Here is a 20,515-nt window from a genome sequence, read left to right as displayed (position 1 = left end):
CCCATCAGCATCAGGGTCTAAAATGATTGCTAGCTCAGTCAACACCAGTCCGGCCAGGTAATGCTGCTGGCGGAAGGGCAGGGACAGCTCAAACATGTTTGCTGTCTTCTGATCTTGGACATTTGTGGAAAATCCAGAGCTCTGTGGAAAAATCCAAAGAAGGTAAGAATGGAAGAGCCAAAGAAATGGGAACCTCCTCTTCAGAGGAGACAAACATTTTCTTTGTTCTTTACCTTTTTTAGCTTCAAGGTGAATAAAAATAAAGAGGCCTTGAGTTGAATCCCATATTCAAGTTTCTTTTATTTTGGGGGAGAACATTTTTCACTTTTTTTTTTTAGGTTTTTGCAAGGCAAACGGGGTTAAGTGGCTTGCCCAAGGCCACACAACTAGGTAATTATTAAGTGTTTTGAGATCAGATTTGAACCTAGGTACTCCTGACTCCAGGGCCGGTGCTTTATCCACTACACCACCTAGCCGCCCCATTTTTCACTTTTTAAAAACCCTTAAAACACACACACACACACACACACACACACACACACACACACCCTTCCCCCCAAAGCCCCTTTCTCCCTGTGCAAAAGAAATAGATAAATGCCTTGATCGTTTCCAGAAAAATCATGAACTATTTAAAAAGAACTTCACTATCTTAAAAAAACCTATTTACAGGGGTGGCTAGGTGGTGCAGTGGATAGAGCACCGGCCCTGGAGTCAGAAGTACCTGAGTTCAAATCCAGCCTCAGACACTTAATAATTACCTAGCTGTGTGGCCTTGGGCAAGCCACTTAACCCCATCTGCCTTGCAAAAACCCCCCCTAACCCCCCCCCACCACTAAAAAACCCTATTTACTTCCTGATTCCTTCAGACTGGGAAAGATCTAGAAATCTCATGATTTCATTTGCTTGGCAAATGGCTAGTAACCAAGATATTCAATTAGTTTTAACTGACCTCTTGAAAACTTCTTTCATTTCTAATAAACATATTATTATTGTCTCACCAGAAGACTAGCTCCTTATAATGAAATCCTCAAATTATTCAATGATTAGGTTTTCACATCATTTATAGAAAACTGTCATAGGAATTCATCACTTTCAACAAGTAAACATTTCTGCATTCCTAATTAAAAGTAAAATTTAGTTTGTGTTCTGATGATCCTTGAAATGAAGATTTGCAAAGGGAATTTTTGTAAATTTTGGAGAATAAAAGGAAAATACTACATAGAATATTAAAATCATCTTGGTAGCTTTTATTTGAGTGAGAACACAGAAATTTACAGTGATTCTCCAAAGTTTTTACTGCAGTTCTGTTATATATAGAAGCATGAAAATATGGCTTGCTTCTTTTAGAAATTAAGAAAACTGTAACACTTCATATGTACATATATAAAACCTAAATAGCTGAGATAATGAAAATAAGATTATTAGTCCATCCTGATTATCTAAGCAGCTGTCATCTCTTCTAGTTAGGAAAGATTACTTGGCTACAAAGTAGACACAAATCCCCTAGTGAAATTGGTTAGAAAAGGACATGTTATTTTATTACACACTTCAAAGAAATATGCACGAAAGTAGGCAGTGGTCTACAATGTGGAGGAGTTTTAGGCTAGCCAATTCAATGCATTTTTCCTTCTTCAGGAAATTCTTAAGTATATTTTCTTTCTCTTCTATTTCCTCCTCAACTGAGGGGGAAAAATCCTTGCAATGAATATTCACAAGTAAGCAAAATAAATTCTCAAATTGATCATGTTCAAAAATGCATCAAAATACATTTGATACAAATTTGATCAAAATACATTTAAGGTGCCTACTATGTACAATGAACTAACTCTGAGATACTGATGCTACAATGGCAAAGTTTAAAAAAAAAATAGTCTCTGTCCTCAAGGAACTTCCATGTGACTGGGGAGACAGAGTCTGTAAACAGACAAGCATAGCCTGGATAACTAGGGGAGAGAGTGGGAACACTAACCTTTGGGACACAACAATGGTCATGGAGGGCTTCACAGGGGTGGGGCCATCATAGAGAAGAGAGGGAGAAACAAATGAGGTCAGTTTGGCAGGACCCTTGAGTACTTTAAGGGCTCTGTGGAACTTCTTTGGTAGGGGGTATGACTTAGCACAAGTAGAGTAACCCCCACTAAAACAAGGAAGTTTGGGGGAGGGCCAAGTTGCATCCTAGGTGTGATGAGTGTGGGCTGCCTATGAACATCATCCCCTCGGAGAGTTGATGCAGGAAAGGGTGAGTGGGAGCTCTGAACAGAGAGCAGAGTCAACACCCAGATCTGGAAGTTGCCCACATAGAGATGGTGGTGGCCAAACCCAGTCACCCCATGGTTGAGGTGTTCAAGAGAAGATGTGGAAAGAAATGAGGCCTCAAGTGGAGATGCTCAGAAATGCAACATCATTCTAGATTAACAATCTAACACAACAAAACACAACACCCAACTCATGTTTTCCAGGCTGTATCCAACATTTGAAATTCTGATTTTCAGAAGGTTAAAACTATTTCAGAATCATACCAAGGCTCACCAGCATGTACAAGTGAAGGAGCCTGAGCCACTATTTCCTTCTGTTCCTTTCTGTGACTTGTCTTTTCCGTTGTTTTTTCTGGTCTCTTGCTGAACCAGCCCCATTTTGTTCCTCGTTGTCTCTTGCCTGGCCAATCCTAGCAGACTCTGGCCAAAATCACTTTCCCTACAGACCAAGGGCCAAGAGCACCTGATGATCTTTACAATCAAAGATATGTGGAACCCTATCTGACATTTGCCCACTCATAACCTTGCTCTAACTTCCCTTTACTGTCTTTTTAAATTAACTTTTTTATTCTCATTTTGTACAAATGGTTTTTTTACATTAATAAAATATTCTTGTTTACAAGTAAACAAAATACCCCTCCCCCCATGAATATAGATAGACTTGCTCAGGCAAAAAAAGTAAAGGGGAGAGAAAAAATTAAAATTAAAAAAATAATAGTAATAATTGTAGGTATGACCAGGTGGCACAATGGACAAAGCACCAGCCCTGGAGCCACGAGCACCCAAGCCCATATCCAGCCTCGTAAACCCAACCAGAACCCAGCCGTGTGACATGCAAGCCACCCAAACCCCACTACCCTGCAAAAACCAAAAAGAAGAAAAAAAAAAGACCCAAAATAAAATAAAATAGTAATAATAGTAGGGGTGGCTGGGTGGCAGATAGAGCATTGGCCCTTGAGCCAGGAGCACCTGGGTCCAAATCCGGCCCCAGACACCCAAAGATCACCCTGCTATGTGGCCCCAGGCAGGCCACCCATCCCCACCTACCCAGCACCCTCCCCCAAATAATAATAACAAAAAATGTGCTTCAGTCCTTGTTCCAACACCAACAACTCTGTCACAGGTGGATCACATTCTTTATGATAAGTCCATCACAAAAGTCACTTCCATATTTTTCCAACATTGCCATTGCTGATCGAAACTCCCTCCTTTCTTATTTCTCCACTACCATGTACTATATTTTCTCTCTCCTTTCACTCTGACTCTGCTGTAGGGTCGCTGAGTGGTGCAGCAGACAGATCCCTGGTCCCGGGGCCAAGAAGCCCTGATCCCCCATACCACCCCTTAGGCCCAGAATCCACCTCACCCTATGGTCCTGGGCAGGCCTTCCAATCCCAGCCCCTTGCAAGAAGCAAAAGAGAAAATGTGTTATATCTGACCACTCTCCCCCCATGGTCCATCCTCTCCTCCATCACTCACATCACCCCCTTCCCCCTGTTCCCCCCCACCTCCTTCTTACTCCAAATGCCTATACCCCATTGAATATATATGCTGTTTCCTCTCATAGCCACCTCTGAGGAGAGCAAAGGTTCCCTCATTCCCCCTTGCCTCCCCACTTCCATATCATTGCAATAGCTCATTGCAATAAAAAAAATCTTATTATGTGAAATATCTTGGACTATTCCCCCTCTCTTTTTCTTTCTCCCATTCCATTTCCCTTTTTTTCTATTGACTCCATTTTTACACCATATTTTATCTTCGAATTCAGCTTTCTCCTGTGCTTCAATTATAAAAGCTCGCTCTACCTGCTCTATTAACTGAGAAGGTTCATATGAGTATTATCACTGTCATTTTTCTATGCAGGAATACATGCAGTTCATCCTCATTAAGTCCCTCATATTTTCCCCTTCTCCTCCACTCTCCATGCTTCACCTGAGTCCTGTGTCTGAAGATCAAACCTTCTGTTCAGCTCTGGCCATTCCAAAAGGAACCTTTGAAATTCCCCTGGTTCACTGAAAGTCCATCTTTTTCCCTGGAAGAGGACATTCAGCCTTGCTGGGTAGTTCATTCTTGGCTGCATTCTAAGCTCTCTTGCCTTCCGGTATATTGTATTCCAAGCCCTACGAGCTTCCAATGTAGCTGCTGCTAAGTCCTGTGTGATCCTGAGTGCAGCTCCACGATATTTGAACTGTGTCCTTCTGGCTTCTTGTAATATTTTCTCTTTGACTTGGGAGTTCTGGAACTTGGCTATAATATTCCTAGGGGTTGGTTTTTGGGGATCTCTTTCTTGGGGGGATAGGTAGATTCTCTCCATTTCTATTTTGCCCTCTGCTTCTAGAATATCAGGGCAATTTTCCTGTAGTAATTCTTTGAAAATGATGTCAAGGCTCTTTTCCTGATCATGACTTTCAGGTATTCCAATAATTTTTAAATTATCTTTCCTAAGTCTGTTTTCCATATCAGTTGTTTTTTCAATGAGATATTTCACATTTTCTTCTAATTTTTCATTTTTTTGGTTTGAAGTATTGATTCCTGATTTCTGGTAAATTCATTTGTCTGAAGGATTTGTTCTCCTCAGAGAGTTTTCTTATCTCTTTTTCCATCTGGCCAATTTTGCTTTTTAAGGCATTCTTCTCCTTAATAACTTTTTGAACTGTTTTATACATTTGCCCTAAGCTGGTTTTTAGCATGCTATTTTCTTCAGCATTTTTTTGCATTTCCTTGACTAAGCTGCTGACTTCATTTTCATGTTTTTCCTGCATCTCTCTCCTTTCTTTTCCCAGTTTTTCTTCCAACTCCCTCATTTGATTTTCAAAGTCTTTTTTGAGTTCTGTCATAGCCTGAGCCCAATTTCTGGGTTTTTTTTGGAGTCTTTAGATGCAGGAGCTTGTGCTTCCTCATCTTCAGACTGAGTATTTTAATCCTTCTTGGGCTCATTTGCAAAATATTTCTCAATAATCTTCCTTTTGTTTCTCTGCTTGCTCATTTTCCCAGCCTGGGCCTGGTTTGGGGGGGGTGTTTCCTGAGCTTTTGGGACACTCCCACAAGGGTCTCAGTGTGTGAGGCTCTGTCCTCCCTCCTGGTCTGTGAATGACCATATGTGCCCCCCTCTGCCATGGGGCTGAGGTGGGGGGGCCCTGCTGTTCTATGGGGGGGCCTAGACTGGGATCAGGATCTGAATGTGGTCAGAGCCCCAGAGTCCTGTTCCAGGGGCAGAGGACAGAGTTCTGCAGTCTCTCTCTTCACTCCCCTCCCTCAGCTCAATGGGCTCATGCCCTGGGGGCTCCTGCTTACCGGGTCTGGGCTGCAGAAAGACCAAGCTGCTGGCTGTGTGCCCTGAGGGCTGGGCTCCACATGCTCGCTCTGGCAGAGGTCTCCTGCTGTTCCCCCACTTTGTGCCGGGTGCTCCTCAGGGTGCAAACCAGGAGACTCCCCCGCTGCTGTGAGCTGCGGCTCCCAGTGCCCTGGGGCTGCCTCCAGGAGGCTGGAGTTCTTTCACTCTGGCAGCTGCCCCTCCGACCCGGACCCGGGGGAGCAGAGCCTTTCTGCTCTTTTCCAGGTTACCTTGAGTAGGAGAACTGCCTCTCTGGGTCCTTTTGTGGGTTCTGTCTCTCGAAAATTTAGTTAGAGTCCTTAGTTTATGAGTTTTATCAAAGAGCTCCTAAGACTCGATCCCTTCTTGTTGCCATCTTGGCTCTGCCCCCCCCCCCCACTGTCTTCTTCGATTGGACTCCTTTGCATGTTTTTCCATCAATAAATTGGCCCTTCTGAACTTCCATGACAACCCCTTCCTTGGCCCCCAACCTGGTCCTAAAATACCTGCAAAGTTCAGACCAAGGGCTAGCCTAGCCCACATATAAGTCTGGTCTTGATCATTAGCCCAGAGGCTAATGCATTCTTCTCAACTAAACATGTATGTAGATGCACGTATTATATGTGTATATGTGTGTATGTGTGTATTCCCAACAGGCAGATGGGCACAAGAGACCACAGAGTGGTATTAACCATACCCCACCCCATCTTACTCCCAACCCCAACCACCAGGCCTGTTTTCAGCACACACCTTACAGTTATTATCCAAGAAAGCAGATCCTGGGGACAAGGGGACAGCCTCCATCCTTGGGCAGGCTGGTTTCCCTGAGGGAGACAGCCAGAGTACTGTTTCCCCTTGACTCCTTATCAGTCCTCAGATAGCCAGGACCCCAAACCCAAGGGTCTCAGCCCCTGTCCTGGGAAGCAGCCCTGTAAGAGATGCTGCCTGGGGACTGTTCCTGCAGAGGTGGCAGCCACAGCACCAGAGACCCAGAAAAGAAAGTTCCTGTCACCTGGGAAACTGATGATTGATTTTATTAAGGGCAATGACATGGAAGAAGAGGCCTGAGCATTGGCTTTGCTGTGGTCCTGTAAGGAGCAGGGAACCTTTCTTTCTATCTGGCCTATAGTTCTCTCCCATTAGCCTGTAAATTCCTTCAGTGCTTTGGTTTCTCCCAGTGCTTGGGACACATTCAATGGTCAATAAAGGCTTTCCCTGGATAGACACATGTATATCTCCATCTATTTGACATGTGTAGGCAATGACTCCTAGACAGCATGTAACTCCTGGTGGGCAGGGGCTGCTGATTGGTCTGGCAACCTCAGCCCCCAGCACAATGTTTGGCAAACCATGGGCACCTAATAGAGGTATGCTGACTGAGTCCTCCATAGGAAGCACTCCCCTTCACTTACCTGAGATGTTGCAGAAGAGACAGATGGGGATGGTGAAGCTGGCGGCGTGAGTAAGCTGCAGGGCAGGTTTAAAGTGACATAATGTTCGTGGCTACAAATGACCCTTAGGAAGTCTAGCCTCAAGGACACCAAGAGACTTGGGTTTGGTAGCGAGTAAAGCTTCGAAGACACCTGTGAGCCAAAAAGAGCCATGGGATTAGTGGGAGGATGACCTGGATCAAGTCTCTAAGAAAAGAGGAGAGACTCATGAGTGGGGAAGTCTAAACCATCCCATCATAAGCCCCTATGAGCCCCTCGTTCTGACTCTAGTCAGCACTGGAGAGAGATACCCATCATGTCTTACCTGTTTGTAGCAGGCCTTGATGAGGCTGAACACAAACCCTCGGTCCATGACAGACAACAAATCATTGAGGAAGAATGCAAGGCTCATGTTGAGTCTTTCTACCATTTCTGTGTCCTGGACAACAGGGATATCAAAAAAGAGAATTAGAGGGATACTTAATGAAAAGCCTGGCTTCTCCCCATAAGAGCTGCATCTGAACAAGAATGACATCATCCTCACCTTCTGAAACCGTGATACCACATCGCTGGCAATGGTGCTGACAAGAGCAGCAATGTCATCCATGAAGCGTTCAGGAAAACGGTTTTTCCTGGGAGCATCAAGTTTATCAGTAAAATATAAATGGTGCACCATACTTTTCACCTGAGGAGAACATGAATGACAGTCACAAAGACTCATCCTTAACACTATGCAAACACTAGGATACTTTTCTTTCACATTGTCAGATATCAGGAACAACTGAGAACGTTTCCAATTTCCTTGTGCCCTTATCAATAACCAACCCAACCATCCAACCCTCTGCCCTGGAGGAATGGCAAGCCCAGAGACTGGTAGCCAAGAAGGGATGAAGTCACGAGAACCAGCTCACCATCAGTTCAAAGAAGAACCAGGCCTGTTGCAGAGCAGCCTCCCGGACACTGCCGCTACAGACGACCCACTGCAGAGCTAGCTCCTCATGGAAAAGCTGCCCAAGAAGAGACAGAGTTTACAGGGGGCACAGGCCTTGCCAGACAGAGCTCAGGCAGCAATGCCAAGACTATGACAAAAGGAACAAGGAAAACAATGAAAAGAAGCAGAAGGCGGCACATGACCAATCTGGGGATGCAGTGATGACATCCATTAACGAAACGACCGTGTAACCATCCATGTGAGACAATGGGGTGCTGGCAGCTAAAAACATTACATAGCATCTTGGAATAAAATGGAATTTTACAAGGCCAGATGGAAAAGGCCCTTAAATTGTGCCTGCAGATATAAACCAGAACTAGCAATGAATAGGGATAAGCTCTTGAATGTGGTTTCAATGGAGTATTTATTTTACAAACAAACTTAGCTGGTACAATTTAAGTAACACTTAAAAAAATTTGGCCTTTATTTTTCATGTTATAAGGAAGATAGGTTCATTTTAAAAAAAATAAAAGTACTTCCTCATTCTTATAGCATAATGGATATGCATACAAAGCAATTTGCAAACTAGTGCATATTAATTAATATGAGAAAGGACTAACAAAACTGTGCATGAGGGAAGCAAATTAACGTATCTTACTAAGAGTGATAATTTTTCTAACACAGCTTCCTTTCCCTGGAGATTTAAACACAAAACAGAAGCAGTTACAGAAACAGTATTAAGGGTTGATCCATTTTTGGCAGTGAAATTAAACAAAGTTTTAATTCACCAGACTTGAGTCAACAGTCAAGCTCAGTGACTTATATATCACAAAAAAGAGCCCATGTTTGGCAAGTAGGGCAGCGGAGCTCCCGAGTGAGGGAAGTCCTCTCCCTGGGCTTTCGGTGCCTAAAGCACTGTTGGAAACATTTCATATCAGCTGCCTAAAGAACAGTGACAGAGCTGACGGAGTCGTCCCCCAAAGATCGACTGTTTTCCCTTGAATCTACCTTTTTAGTTGGTAAACGTCCCGTTAATGTTTGTAAGAAACTTGACGTCTCTGTGTGTGAAGACATGCGATTACAACTCCGGTCCATCGCCTATGGAGTGAAGATGAATGAATGATGACAAAGCATTAAAGCTTGCTGGGGGTGACTTGGCAGCTCAAGAATCACGTACAACTTTAAATATTTGTCAGGAATAGAGTTTAAGTTCTGTTGTCAAAACTAGCACTTTTTTTCTTTCCAGTCTGCTATCCACCATCTTGAGCTGCTTCAAACAGATTGACAACAATGTAAAAAGAAATTTCAATGTCTTTAATGAATTAAAAAAAGGGTTAAGGAAATGTGGGTATTTTTTATGGAACTACATAGAGCTACTGCTGCAAAGAATGAAACTTTCATAGTTGTAGTCTGTAAGCATGCACATATCCAGTAAGGGAAAAAATTTCTTTTTAAAGCAACACACTTCTCAATGGGCATAGACCAAATGTTCAAACAATTTTACCCAATCCAAGCTGAAAAGGTTTGGAGGGTTTTCTTTTTTTCCTTTCTGTGGGACACAGTCCATAGTCTACAAATCCTTGCATTAGGAATAGCATGCTCTATCTGTTATGCCATTTGTGTAATTCTGAAGTAGTAATTTGGGGAATAAAGTTAACTTTTCTTCCCAAATGAAAGCCAATTGAGATGTATGTTTGATATCATGCAGTATCTAAAAGCAGCAGGCAACTAGAATCAAATAAGTGATTTCAATGAGTTCAACTAATTTACTACCAATTTCATCCTTTGCAACACAATACAAATTAAAATTTATCTTTACTTTTGGTTCTAAATCTTTCAATTTAAATTTAGCTTTAGTCTATTACCATTTTTACTATTCAGTGTTATGTAAATAGGACAAGACATTAAATATTTTATGAAAGTGGTGAGATGGTTAGACTTTAAATCAAAATGGAAAACTGTGGTATTGCACACAGGAGTGAGTGAGGACAAGCCCATCAGACAGGTGCTAAACCTAGAGAAGACCCAAACTCCATAAGCAGCATCCATGAAAATGTAGGCAGGAGTGGGGAAGGGGAGCGGTGGAGAGGGGGCATCACTGGGACGTTTGGTGATATTTCATGCATGCACGTGGTGGGGGAGATGTGCTAAGTAAAAAAAATCATGAACTTTCCAAAATTGAGAAAAGCAAGCCACTGAAACCATAGTATGGACTAAAAAGTAACGTTCTAGAGGGAAATATCAGCAGCCAATAAAGAAACCTCGGACGCTGTAGACACCACCTGTGTTGACTCTGCACTTGGACTGGGGTTGGATCCCCATGGGGCAGCCTTTGGACCACCAGTGTTAACCCAGGAATTGGAGCGGTCTAAGCCCTAAGCATATAATAGAAAGCAGTTGGGAAAGGAAAGAAAGATTACATGTTGCATGCTACAGAGTATTCTTAAAGAAATTGAGTTTTCTAAAATAATGTGTTCAATGCAAACATGTCTTTCATTAGTACTGTTAAAGGAACCAACAATTTTAGGCACTCATCAAGAATTTTAGTTTATTCAAGTTACATCCTACTAGATAATTCACTACCAAAAAAACTATTCAACAGCATCCTGGAATAATAAGCTGTCCTCCGTTTCTATTTATGATAAAACCAGTTTGAGACATAAATGACTGAAGTTTTACTTTTCAAATGGGTACGATGTAAGCAACATAAAACAAGGGCTCAAGTATATGTGTGATTGAATTGGGGGATGAAGTTACAGGACCAAGGAGCATAGAAGTGCGGAACAAGGATGTTCTAGTTCTTGATGGCTTAAAAAATGTGTTTTTTTGGGTTCTGACCTTACCAGCCATGGCAACTGTTTCCACACAGGACACAGCCCCGAAGAAGGTGACTGTGGACACTCTTCTTAAAGGTGTCTTGCTTGTCTGTGTTGCTTCCATAAACCTCTTTGTTACCCCCCCTTCAATAGTTTATTCTTTTTTGGGGGGAGGATTTTCACTTAATTTAATTTCTAAAGAGCTGATTAAGAAACAGTCTGCAGCAGGTTCCTCCTCATGTCCAACCCTGCCTCCTCCTCCACTCCTGGAGCCAGGCAGGAGCAGAACGGGGTTTGAAGGAGACATGAACATGAGGAAGAAGCCTTCACAGGCTCCTTCTTCCTGGCCCATCCCCAGCCCACCAACCAGCTGTCTGCTCCCTGGCCAGCCTGTCTGGTGATGACAGGCTCGGAATGACCTGAGCCTCCTCCTGCTGTATTCCTGCCACTGTGTTCCTAGTGCCCGACTGGCATAGGGCTGCAATTCATAAATGCTTGTTGATTGATTGACTCCACAAAGATGTTGGCTTAGATTCAAGTTTTCTATATTTTTGACACAATTCATTAATAACTGATTTTGAAGTCTTCCATTCATGCTAGATGAATAAAGGAAAAGATTTTTGCTCCTTATTCAAGAATCTGAAATGTGTAAATCACAGATAATATTCTTGATGACAAAAGAACAAAAACTGGGTATTTTCTTTTTCCTTTCTTAAAAGTAGATAATCTGCAAGTCTATCTGTTAAGTGCCTGCCATCAGAGATATAAACTATGTTGGACTGGTGACTGTTATCTAAGAAGAAGAGAGTGCAGAAGCACGTAGGGAGCCCCACTCCCTTTCAGCCCTGACTTCTATCACAGCCTTTGTTCTGCCTCCCTTCTCCCCTCCCTAATCCATCCTTCCCACAACAGCCAAGGTGAGATTCCCAAACAAACTTTGCTATGCCTCTTATCACCAATAAAGTACAAGGGCTCCCAGTTCTTGAAGGAGGATGCACAAGTGACAGTCTGGAGACCTTCACAACCTCTCTTATTCAGCCAAATGGCCATGGGGGGGGGGTCCCTATATCTAAGGCTCCATGTCTCTGTATAGGTCTGGTCTGGCTCTTCCCCTGAACATCCAAGACTGTCCACTCTCCATAGCAGCAGCCATAGGGAGGGCTTCCCCTTGCTATCTGGAAGGAATTGTTTCCTTTTTGACTTTGCAACCTAGCAACTAGCTCAGGGCTTGGCACAGTTAAAGCCTTAGGAATTGTTTTATAAAAGTTTTAGAAAAGGTTCATATGACCATGACCTAAATTCCCATCTTGAGTAGAGACTCTGGAAAACTATATCAGGTCCTCAAAAAGGCAGCTCCAAACAATACTGTATCACAATTACTTTGTTAAATATTCTGAGACATCATCCCCTCAGAACACTGGCTTCTGAAATAGCAATTATCCCATTACCTCATTTCACATTCAACAGGGAATGTTCAAATATAACATACTTATTCCTAAAATGTCACTTGAATATTTACTATTACTTGACCTAATACCATTCAATCCTTGGTAGGACAAATCTTGGGCAAACAGTGCCATGACACCTTATCTGATGCTTCATCGTTTGGCCCAGCAGTCAGAGTCACTTTCTGAGAGAATCCCACTTTCAAGTTTAGAAATGAAATAAAGCCCCAAGTCTGTTCCCTGGGATGTAAACCAGAAAGAACCCACAAGAGCCAATCTAACTTGTGAGCAAAAACGCCTTTTTGGCGTACGTGTGCAGTCTGCAGAACCCCAGAGTGTACAGCTCCCCACCTCGGGCACCTCACAAAAGGCCAAGATTCCCGAATTAAGGAGCTCTCTAAATGGATCTTTATATTCTTGGAGTCCTATTTTAATGTTTTTTTATAATTTTAAAATTATTAGTTACAATGTGAGATGCCCAACCAAGACCTTAAGGCCACACAAGTCTCATCAGTCAGCAAAGAAAAGCATCGGGAAGCATTCCCAACTAGTAATTCCTCCTGATGGGATCCATGAGAGGCAGCAGAGGCTCCCCAGCCCAGTCCCACCTCTACTCCCAGTGGCAGGGCTTTGGACAATGCCCCAGAACCCTAATGTGCAGAGCAGGGGAGGGAGGGCCCCTTCCTCCCTTGAACCTCCCCTAATGAAGTCATTCCCTAGAGGAATGCAATTATGTCACTGCTCTTAGCAAAGGCTCCACAAGGGACCAAAAGGCCAAGACAACAGGTCTCAATTCAATGCAATCAAACAAGCATTTATTAACCAAGATAAGTTTATAATGGGCTACTGGGCACAGCTGTCCAAAAGATGGAAGAGTGTCTTTGTCTCAGAGGCATTGGTATGGCCTTAGGAATAGTGAGAGGTGCCTGGACTACCTGACAGCTTTTAAGTTAGAAATGAGAGATTTGGCTAAAATACAAAAGATTATTGGGTACATTTTGATTTATATCAGATCTGCTTAAGTGTTCCTGGCCTACATAATTAGAATTTGGTGATAGCTCTGGGTTCTTTATAATCAGTTTACTACAAAGTATGAGATAATTCAAGATAATAGGGATCTTTACCATTAATATAAAAAATTCAATTATCTACTCACAAACAATACCTACACATAATTCTCAGCTATCTGAAATTCCAAAGCACTTCAGAAATAAGATTACAAACTGGACACCATCCTCCCCCCTCCCCGACCATTATTCATAAAGTGCAAACCAAATTCTTAGAAATTCATGTCAAGCTTACCTTGCTTCCAATGATGGACCGCACTTCATCATCTGGAGATGTAGGCGTTCCAGATATATCTGGATTACTGTTACTGAGGCTCCGGGAGCGATTTAAGTGAAGGCTGGCAGGTCTCACAGCAGATCGTGCCATTGTGGCATAGTGCACAGACCCTCCCAAACCCCCAGGTCCTTCAGGGGTTGATGAAATAGGACATAATCACACAAAAGGAAATGCATCAGAAAAGGCTTAGGACCCTGAACGAGCTTGATGAAACTTTTACCCCTTCCCTCAAATTCCAACATGAAGACAAATTACCTTTACATCAAAAGGAAAACCACTACAGGTAGAGAAAGAAAAACAGAAATCCTTGACATTTGAGACCAAATGGTCACTAGGTTAAAATATCTCATTGTAAGCCCTCCAGCAGAGCCACCAAAACACAAGGATTTCACTGTGCCTGCATACCCCCAAATGCCCATGACTGCCCAGCTATGACAACAGCCCCTTGGGCATCTTCCCAGCTCCAAGTCCTCTCATCTCCCACAGGGGGAGATCTATCTACAAAAACAGACAGAGACTTCTCAAAAAAACTTGCTGCAAAGAATATTTTTTCCTTTTTTTTTTTTAACCAGTTAAAAAGACTGACAGAGACCCTTCTCCCTGGTTAAAAAATGAGACCTACTAAGATCTTTCAGGTTGAACAGACTAAAATTTGCTGACTTGAGGACTAATTAATATAAAATCCAATGTGTTTGACATTATTGATATCTGAAAAGTAGTCACCATTACAGGTGCTCATAATGACCCCCAGATCACCCAGGTAAGAAGCCAGAATCTTGCTGGCAGTATCAATGGCATTTGCCTTCTTTAATTGGGGGAAAAGGGCAAAAGCATTCCAAACTTGGGACTCGATTCTCATGCTGAAGGCAATCCCTAAAGTGCTATTCTGGGTGACCTCCAGGAGATCACAACAGGTTCTCAGAAACCTAGGGCACAACATTTCTTTTGTAATGAATATAAGTATCTTTTGTGAAAGGCAAACAAAAAATTCAGATAGTTAGCAAATGGGCCTCTCAAGCCCAGGATCAGGTTGTACTTAGCTGGTTTGCCAAGAGTGAGACAAAAATTCCATGAAGAGTCAAGGATGTGGCCCAGACCCTCAGGCAGGCATCCTGCCTGGCGGAGACGAGCAGCAAGAATCACACCAAGCTCGACCCACTGCCAGCATCCAAGAATCCAATACCTGGGGATGGTGAGTTGGGGTAGGTGTTGGGCAGGCGAAAAACATAATAAATGTACGATGTCAAAAGGCTGTTTCGGCCATGCTGGTCCTGATTCCCTTCCAGGTTTTTGTGTAATCGATTGACAATGGAGGCCATGGCTTCAAAAGATGCCTGTCCGAGGTTCACTGGAGAAGACAAGGAGAAAAGCTCTGGGTTAGGTGGGCAGTGAGGCACACACAAGGAAATCCTGCAGGGCACACACAAGGAAACTCAGGTAGGAGGCCCCATGGGCATATTCTGTCCTGAGGCACGTGTAAGTACCGACTGTATACTGGACATGGTCCCTGCCCTCCAGGAGCTCACATTGGCTATGCTATTCACAATGTAAGCTCAAAGAAAATGGTAGCCACCCTGGGCCTCGGAACATAGAACATTTGTTTCATTTAAGAGAGAATACTGAAGGATCTCACCAAGGAGAAAGTCTGAAAACTCACTGCAAGGAAAAATTAATATTGCTTTTTAAAAAACTATGCAAATTTCAACTTCTAATAAAATAATCACAGAATCCCAAAAACCTGAGTCTAACTGATACCTGAACTAGAACCGCCTTCAGCAACAACAATAATAGCAGGCATTTATCTAGTACTTGAAGGTCTGTAAAGCACTTTACATCTGTTATCTAAAGTATATATGCTGCTATGAGGAAGCTGAGGCAGACAGAGGTGAAGTGACTTGCCCAAGGTCATTCAGCTAGGAAGTATCTGAGACAGGATTTGAACTCAGGGCTTCCCAATTCCAAGTCTGGTGTTTTAGTCACTGCTCTGCTCAGTCTACAACATAATTGAGTCTCCTCAATCCTTAAACAGTGTTGGCCAGATTCTGCCATTGCCTCTAGCTGTAGACCTAGCTCTCCTCTCTTTCTCAGCCTTCCCTCACCCCCCCACCCATCCCCCTTAGGAACACCAGGCTGGGCAGTGCCGAGCCAGGGTCTCCTATGTCTCTCAATCAATTCTGAAGTTCATCAGAGGGACCTCGAAAGTGTCCTTGAATCGATTCTTCTGACCTTCATGTGAGTCATGTGTGAGCTTGCTGTGAAATATTGTTTTTGGCAAGTGTACTTTGGGGTATTCACATAACATTGGCATTTGAAAGCTTGGCAGTTTAATTTGAGAAAAGACCTCGATGTCTGGTATTTTGTCCTCCAGGTGATCTTTAGAATCCCCTGAGACAATTTAAATGGAATCCAAATTTCAGAGGCATATAGCAATGCGGTCAGCATAGGGGCTCTGTAGCCCTTCAGTTTGGTGGTCAGTCTCACATCTCTTCTCTCCCACCCTTTTTTTCAGAACCTCCCAAATACTGAGCCAGCTTTGGCAATGCACGTGTCAACCTCATTGTCAGTGTGGACTTCTCAGGAAAGGACAGTTCCAAGGAAAGTGAATGTCCATACTAATCAGAACTTCTCTCTTTGCAGTAATCAATGGCGATATGGCTGGTACAGTACCTCTATTTTTTTGGTATTAATTGTTGACCAAAATAACCACTGAGAAGTGAAACATATTGTGTCACATTTTTGCCTCCAAGGCTTTGCTGAGGGCACAGTTATCTGCAAACAGAAGACCCCCTCCTCTTTGGTCTTGGCTTGTAGCCTTTTCAAGTGGAAGAATTTGTCTTTTGTCTTCTCTATGGTAGCTGACCTTGAGGCCATGTTCATCCTCAGTGAAGGCATTTGATAATATAGTGGAAAACATCAGGCTAAAAAGTATGGAAGCAAGGACACAGTCTTGTTTTACTCCATAGGTGACAGAAATCTTAAGATCATTGTCCACTATCCAGAACTTAGATAAGCATGCCATCATGGAACTGACAGACAAGCTTGATGAACTTATCCAGAAAACCAAATGGTGGCAGTTTTCTGATAGTATCAAAGATCTTGGTCAGATCTACAAATTTTGTATACAGACCTCAGTTCTGTTTTTGATATTTCTCCTGGAGTTATAGGGCAGCAAACACCATATTAACTATTCCTTGACCCTTTCTGAAATCACACTGGCTCTCAGGGAGGTGAACAATTTCCAGGTGAAGGATCAGCCTATTGAGAAGGACTCTGGCAATAATCTTACCAGTGATGACTAAAAGAGAAATACTCCTGTAATTGTCACAGGACAATCTATTCCCTTTACCTTTATAGTGATTGATGATGGAGGCATCCTTGAATTCTTGGGGAATAACCTCTTCATGCCATACAGTATGGAAAATTTCAGTCAGTTTTTGGATGAGCAATGGATCCTCCACCTTGTGTATCTCAGCTGGGATAGAATCAGCATCTAATGCTTTGCCACTTGAAAGGAGCTTAATGGCACAAAACCTCTTCTTCAGCTGAAACTTCAGCTAGGGACTGATTGCCTTCAACTTGATGGTCTGTTAAGAACACTATGGAAGTATTCAGCCCATCACTCTAAGATCATGTCCCTATCATTAATCAATGTGGATCCATCAGCACTAAGCAGTTGAAATGCTCCATATATGTTTGGCCCATAAATAGCCTTTGGGGCATCATAAAAACACTTTGGATTGTGACTAGCCACATAAAACTGAATTTCATCTGCCTTCTTACTGAGCCAAGAGTCCTGCATATCTCTAAGCTTTGCTTGCACTTTATTTCTGATGAAATTTAATGCTTCCTCCTTAGAAATGAATGAACTCTCCTGTTGGTAACCCTGTGGAGTTCTCATTTCTCATTTAGCAGTTTCTGAATTTCCCCATCATTTTCATTAAATCAGTCTTGGTGTTTGTGAGTGTTCTGGCACAGATGAACAAACGCAGTGCTGTTCACCAGCTCCCTGAAAGCTGCCTGCTCCTTTTCTGTTCCACTGTTGCCAACTCTATACTGGTTTAACTTTCCGTCCAAGTGAGCCACAAACTGTTCCTGCTCAGAGAAGCCTCTAATCTGTTGACATTAAGTCTTCTGGTGCTTTTCTTGAATCTGAATGTTGAGCTTGGAGAGAATGAGTTGATGATAGGTCCAAGACTGTACCTCACATTGCCTTCATTACTCTCACATCCTGTCCATCTCACAGATGAGGAGATCCTCCAGGTGAGTGCTGTCTTTTGTCTGTATCCTCACATCTGACATGGTGCCTGGTCCCCAGAAGGCACATGATAAATGCTTTTTTCCTTGCATGTAACCCTGCTCTCACCCAGTCTCTCCCTTGGTCCATCTCTCTGACCCTTTTGTCCTTTACAGTCTCCTTTGCAGGATCATTATTCATTCTATAAACACGGGTGTCCCCTAGGCCTCTTTTCTTTCCTGGGGATCTCATCCATTTCCAGAGATCTAATTATCATCCTGAGGCAGCTTTGTGTTCTCCTGAGCTCCACTCCCCTACCACCAACTGCACTGGGGGTCCTTAAGCTATCCCAAATGAAGCCTGTTTAGAACAGAACTCATGAACATTACTCTCAAAGAATCTCCTTTATTTCTGTCTTGGGCTGCATCCTTCAAGTTTCTTGGATTTGTATTGCTGGCATCATCTCCAACTCCTCATTCCATAGATTCAACCAGTTACCAAAACCTGCCATTTACCAAAACTTCCCCACAACATCCCCTGCATTCATCACCTTCTGCCTACTCACAAGCTATCACCTTAGCCAGTCAATCAGAATTTATCCTACAATGTTATTTTGTATTACATTTACTTATCCATGTATCCTGTTCCTCTACCCCTAATCCAGAAGTAAATTGATTTTCCCTTGAGGGATGGACATAATTCTGCCCTCACAACAGGCCCTGAAATTGCAGTAGACTGCCCAAGACATCATATGATCAGGCTCAGGCCCGTACATTACCTATCTGGCCAGCGATGACAGGTGGTCGTACAACAAGAAGAATCAGTTTATCAAGCAGGAGGTGAAGAAATCGCACCACCGGTTCCAACTGAGATGAATTCAATGCTGAAATACTGCTCTTCAATTCATTTTCCAAGTTATTTTCCATGATCCTCATGTCTCCTATTCGCACTGGGAACATGTGCTCATCCAGAGCGTTAACCAGAGCAAAGAACTTGTCCAGGTACGGATCCTAAAAGAAAGAATAGAAGAGGAGCAGGTGATAGGCTTGCCAGTCCGCTAACACCTCCTCAGGATTTCAGACTGAGTTACCTGGAAGCTTAGTCAGAGAACTAGGGAAGGACAGGAGGATGGAGGAGAGGCCAGAGGGAAAGAGAAAGAGGTCAGCTTGATCCATGTTATGCTTAAGATCCCTTTGGGATGTGCAAGTTGAGATTCTGAAAGGCAGATGGAGATGCAGAGAGACAGTGTCAGAGAGAACAGAGGGGGATATCTTGAAGAGATGCTGCAGAGGTGAAATCCACAGGCCTGGGCAATGGGTTGGAGGAGACAATAAGAGGGAAGTTGGGGGGAAGGTTAATAGGGAAAGAGAACGAGTCTAGCTTTACAAATGTTAAATTTAAGACGTCCACAGCTCATGCAGTTTGAAATTCTGAAAGGCAGTTGGCGATGAGAGATCCTAGGGCAGGATGGGGAGATTTGAGACTATTCAGCATGGGGATGGCCATTAAATCCCAAGAAGCTGATAAAATCCCCAAGTGAAATAGTCAGGAGGGATAAGAAAAGAGGGTAAATGATAGCGCCCCGAGGTTCACCTATGGCTAGAGGGCAGGGAGACAGGGGATGACAGGTTAGAGAAAAACCAGGAGAGGGGAAGGGGTTTCCCCAAGATTCTAGAGAGAAGAGACGATCCAGGAGGAGAGCGTGATGGTAGTGTCAGAGGTCAAGAAGAATGAGGACTAAAAAAAAAAAAAATCACAGGGGCAGCTAGGTGGCGCAGTGGATAAAGCACCAGCCCTGGAGTCAGGAGTACCTGGGTTCAAATCCGGTCTCAGACACTTAATGTTTACCTAGCTGTGTGGCCTCTCGGGCAAGCCACTTAACCCCATTTGCCTTACAAAAAAAAAACCTAAAAAAAAAAGATCACAGATTTGGAAACTGAGACCAGTGGTAATTTTGGAGAACGTAGTTTTGGTGGAGAGATGTAGTCAGAAATCAGATTGTAAGGGGTCAAGAAGAGAGTAAGAAGAGGAAAAGTGGAGACACCCAGTGTAGATGGCCACAAAGGGCAGAAGAGAAATAGGATGATAATTAGCAAGGATGGAAGGATCAAAGGAGGGTTTTTGAAGATGAGGGAGACATGGGCATATTTACAGGAAAGGAACCACTGGAGAGTGAGAGAGTAAAGACAACTGAGAGTAGGGGAAGGACGGAGATGGGAAAGTCTACTGCAGAAGAAAGGATGGAATGGGATTACCTGAATAGGTGGAAAATGGGGGTCCAGGGATTAAAGTGTTCATGACATGATTGAAGAGTAGAATTATGTAGAAGACAGAGGAAGAGATAAGTCAACAGGTGATGACTGGAAGAGGAGATTTCAGAGTTGTTGAAGATGGTGGTGATGGAAAGATCAAGAACATGACCATTTGTGTGTGTGGAAGAGAAGGTGGGAGATAAGTAAGGTAAAGTCAATACATATGTTGAAGTCCCCAAGTCTGAGGGCCCCACAATGACACAGCAACTGCCCAGTCTGCTGTAGGTTATGGCCTCCTTCAAACAAATTTTAGCTATGCAAAAGCCTGCTCCAAGAGGAGGTTGTGGCTAAAGGATTGAAAGATCCAAAAGAGTTAACAGATGATGAGAAGGGGCTCCCTTCCCCAACCTGGTTGATTCATGAAAGAAACTTGAGCCCTCAGGCATGGCTGAAATGAGTTACCAGTCTGCTCCCATCAGACCTACCATTGTTTAT

The 20,515-nt window shown here is 43.2% G+C and overlaps 1 protein-coding gene across 10 annotated transcripts in view; it reads right to left on the bottom strand.

Moving 5' to 3' along the window:
• The window catches only part of DOCK7 (dedicator of cytokinesis 7), a 168,536-nt gene that overhangs the window by 48,968 nt on the left and 99,053 nt on the right, over positions 1–20,515 (bottom strand). For 6 of the 10 annotated variants that reach the window (XR_012475470.1, XR_012475471.1, XM_074221272.1 and 3 more), the window contains exons 20-29: positions 18,547–18,778; positions 14,718–14,882; positions 13,493–13,662; positions 10,212–10,304; positions 8,938–9,027; positions 7,910–8,005; positions 7,543–7,683; positions 7,324–7,437; positions 6,981–7,151; positions 2–141 (exon numbers count right to left, since the gene is read on the bottom strand). Coding sequence is in view for 8 of the 10 variants with exons in the window: in XM_074221272.1 (XP_074077373.1) it covers positions 2–141; positions 6,981–7,151; positions 7,324–7,437; positions 7,543–7,683; positions 7,910–8,005; positions 8,938–9,027; positions 10,212–10,304; positions 13,493–13,662; positions 14,718–14,882; positions 18,547–18,778 (1,412 nt within the window). In the remaining 2 variants the exon portion in view is untranslated. Of the gene's footprint in view, position 1; positions 142–6,980; positions 7,152–7,323; positions 7,438–7,542; positions 7,684–7,909; positions 8,078–8,937; positions 9,028–10,211; positions 10,305–13,492; positions 13,663–14,717; positions 14,883–18,546; positions 18,779–20,515 lie in introns of those variants that run through there. The other 4 variants (XM_074221275.1, XM_074221276.1, XM_074221277.1 and 1 more) reach the window with 2 other exon arrangements.

Source organism: Macrotis lagotis, chromosome 2 (genome assembly GCF_037893015.1).
Source record: "Macrotis lagotis isolate mMagLag1 chromosome 2, bilby.v1.9.chrom.fasta, whole genome shotgun sequence".
NCBI lineage: Eukaryota > Metazoa > Chordata > Mammalia > Peramelemorphia > Peramelidae > Macrotis > Macrotis lagotis.
The sequence above is the reverse complement of the archived record's forward strand: the minus strand, read 5'-3'. Positions and strand labels throughout refer to the sequence as shown.